At 63.4% G+C, this 232-nt stretch overlaps 1 protein-coding gene across 1 annotated transcript in view; it reads left to right on the top strand.

Annotated features, from left to right (window-relative positions):
• Positions 1–134: 134 nt before the first annotated feature.
• The window catches only part of EMH_0017880 (uncharacterized protein), a gene marked incomplete at both ends in the record, with an annotated part of 7,745 nt that continues 7,647 nt past the window's right edge, over positions 135–232 (top strand). The window contains one exon of the mRNA XM_013501018.1: positions 135–232. Coding sequence (XP_013356472.1) covers positions 135–232 — 98 coding nt within the window.

The following is a 232-nucleotide window of genomic DNA, read 5'->3' as shown; positions in this document are numbered from 1 at the left end:
GCAGCAGCAGCAGCAGCAGCAGCAGCAGCAGCAGCAGCAGCAGCAGCAGTAGCAGCAGCAGCAGCAGCGGTGGGGGAGGAGGAGGAGGAGGGGAGACAGCTGCAGCAGCAAACGGACGGGGACTCTTCGCTTCAATGCTGTCTCCGTTTGCCTATCCAACTGTCTCCACCCAGCAGCAGCAGCAGCAGCAGCAGCAGCAGCAGCAACAGCAGCAGCAGCAGCAGCAGCAGCA

Source organism: Eimeria mitis, genomic scaffold (genome assembly GCF_000499745.2).
Source record: "Eimeria mitis Houghton genomic scaffold, Emh_scaff617, whole genome shotgun sequence".
Taxonomy (NCBI): domain Eukaryota; phylum Apicomplexa; class Conoidasida; order Eucoccidiorida; family Eimeriidae; genus Eimeria; species Eimeria mitis.
The sequence above is the reverse complement of the archived record's forward strand: the minus strand, read 5'-3'. Positions and strand labels throughout refer to the sequence as shown.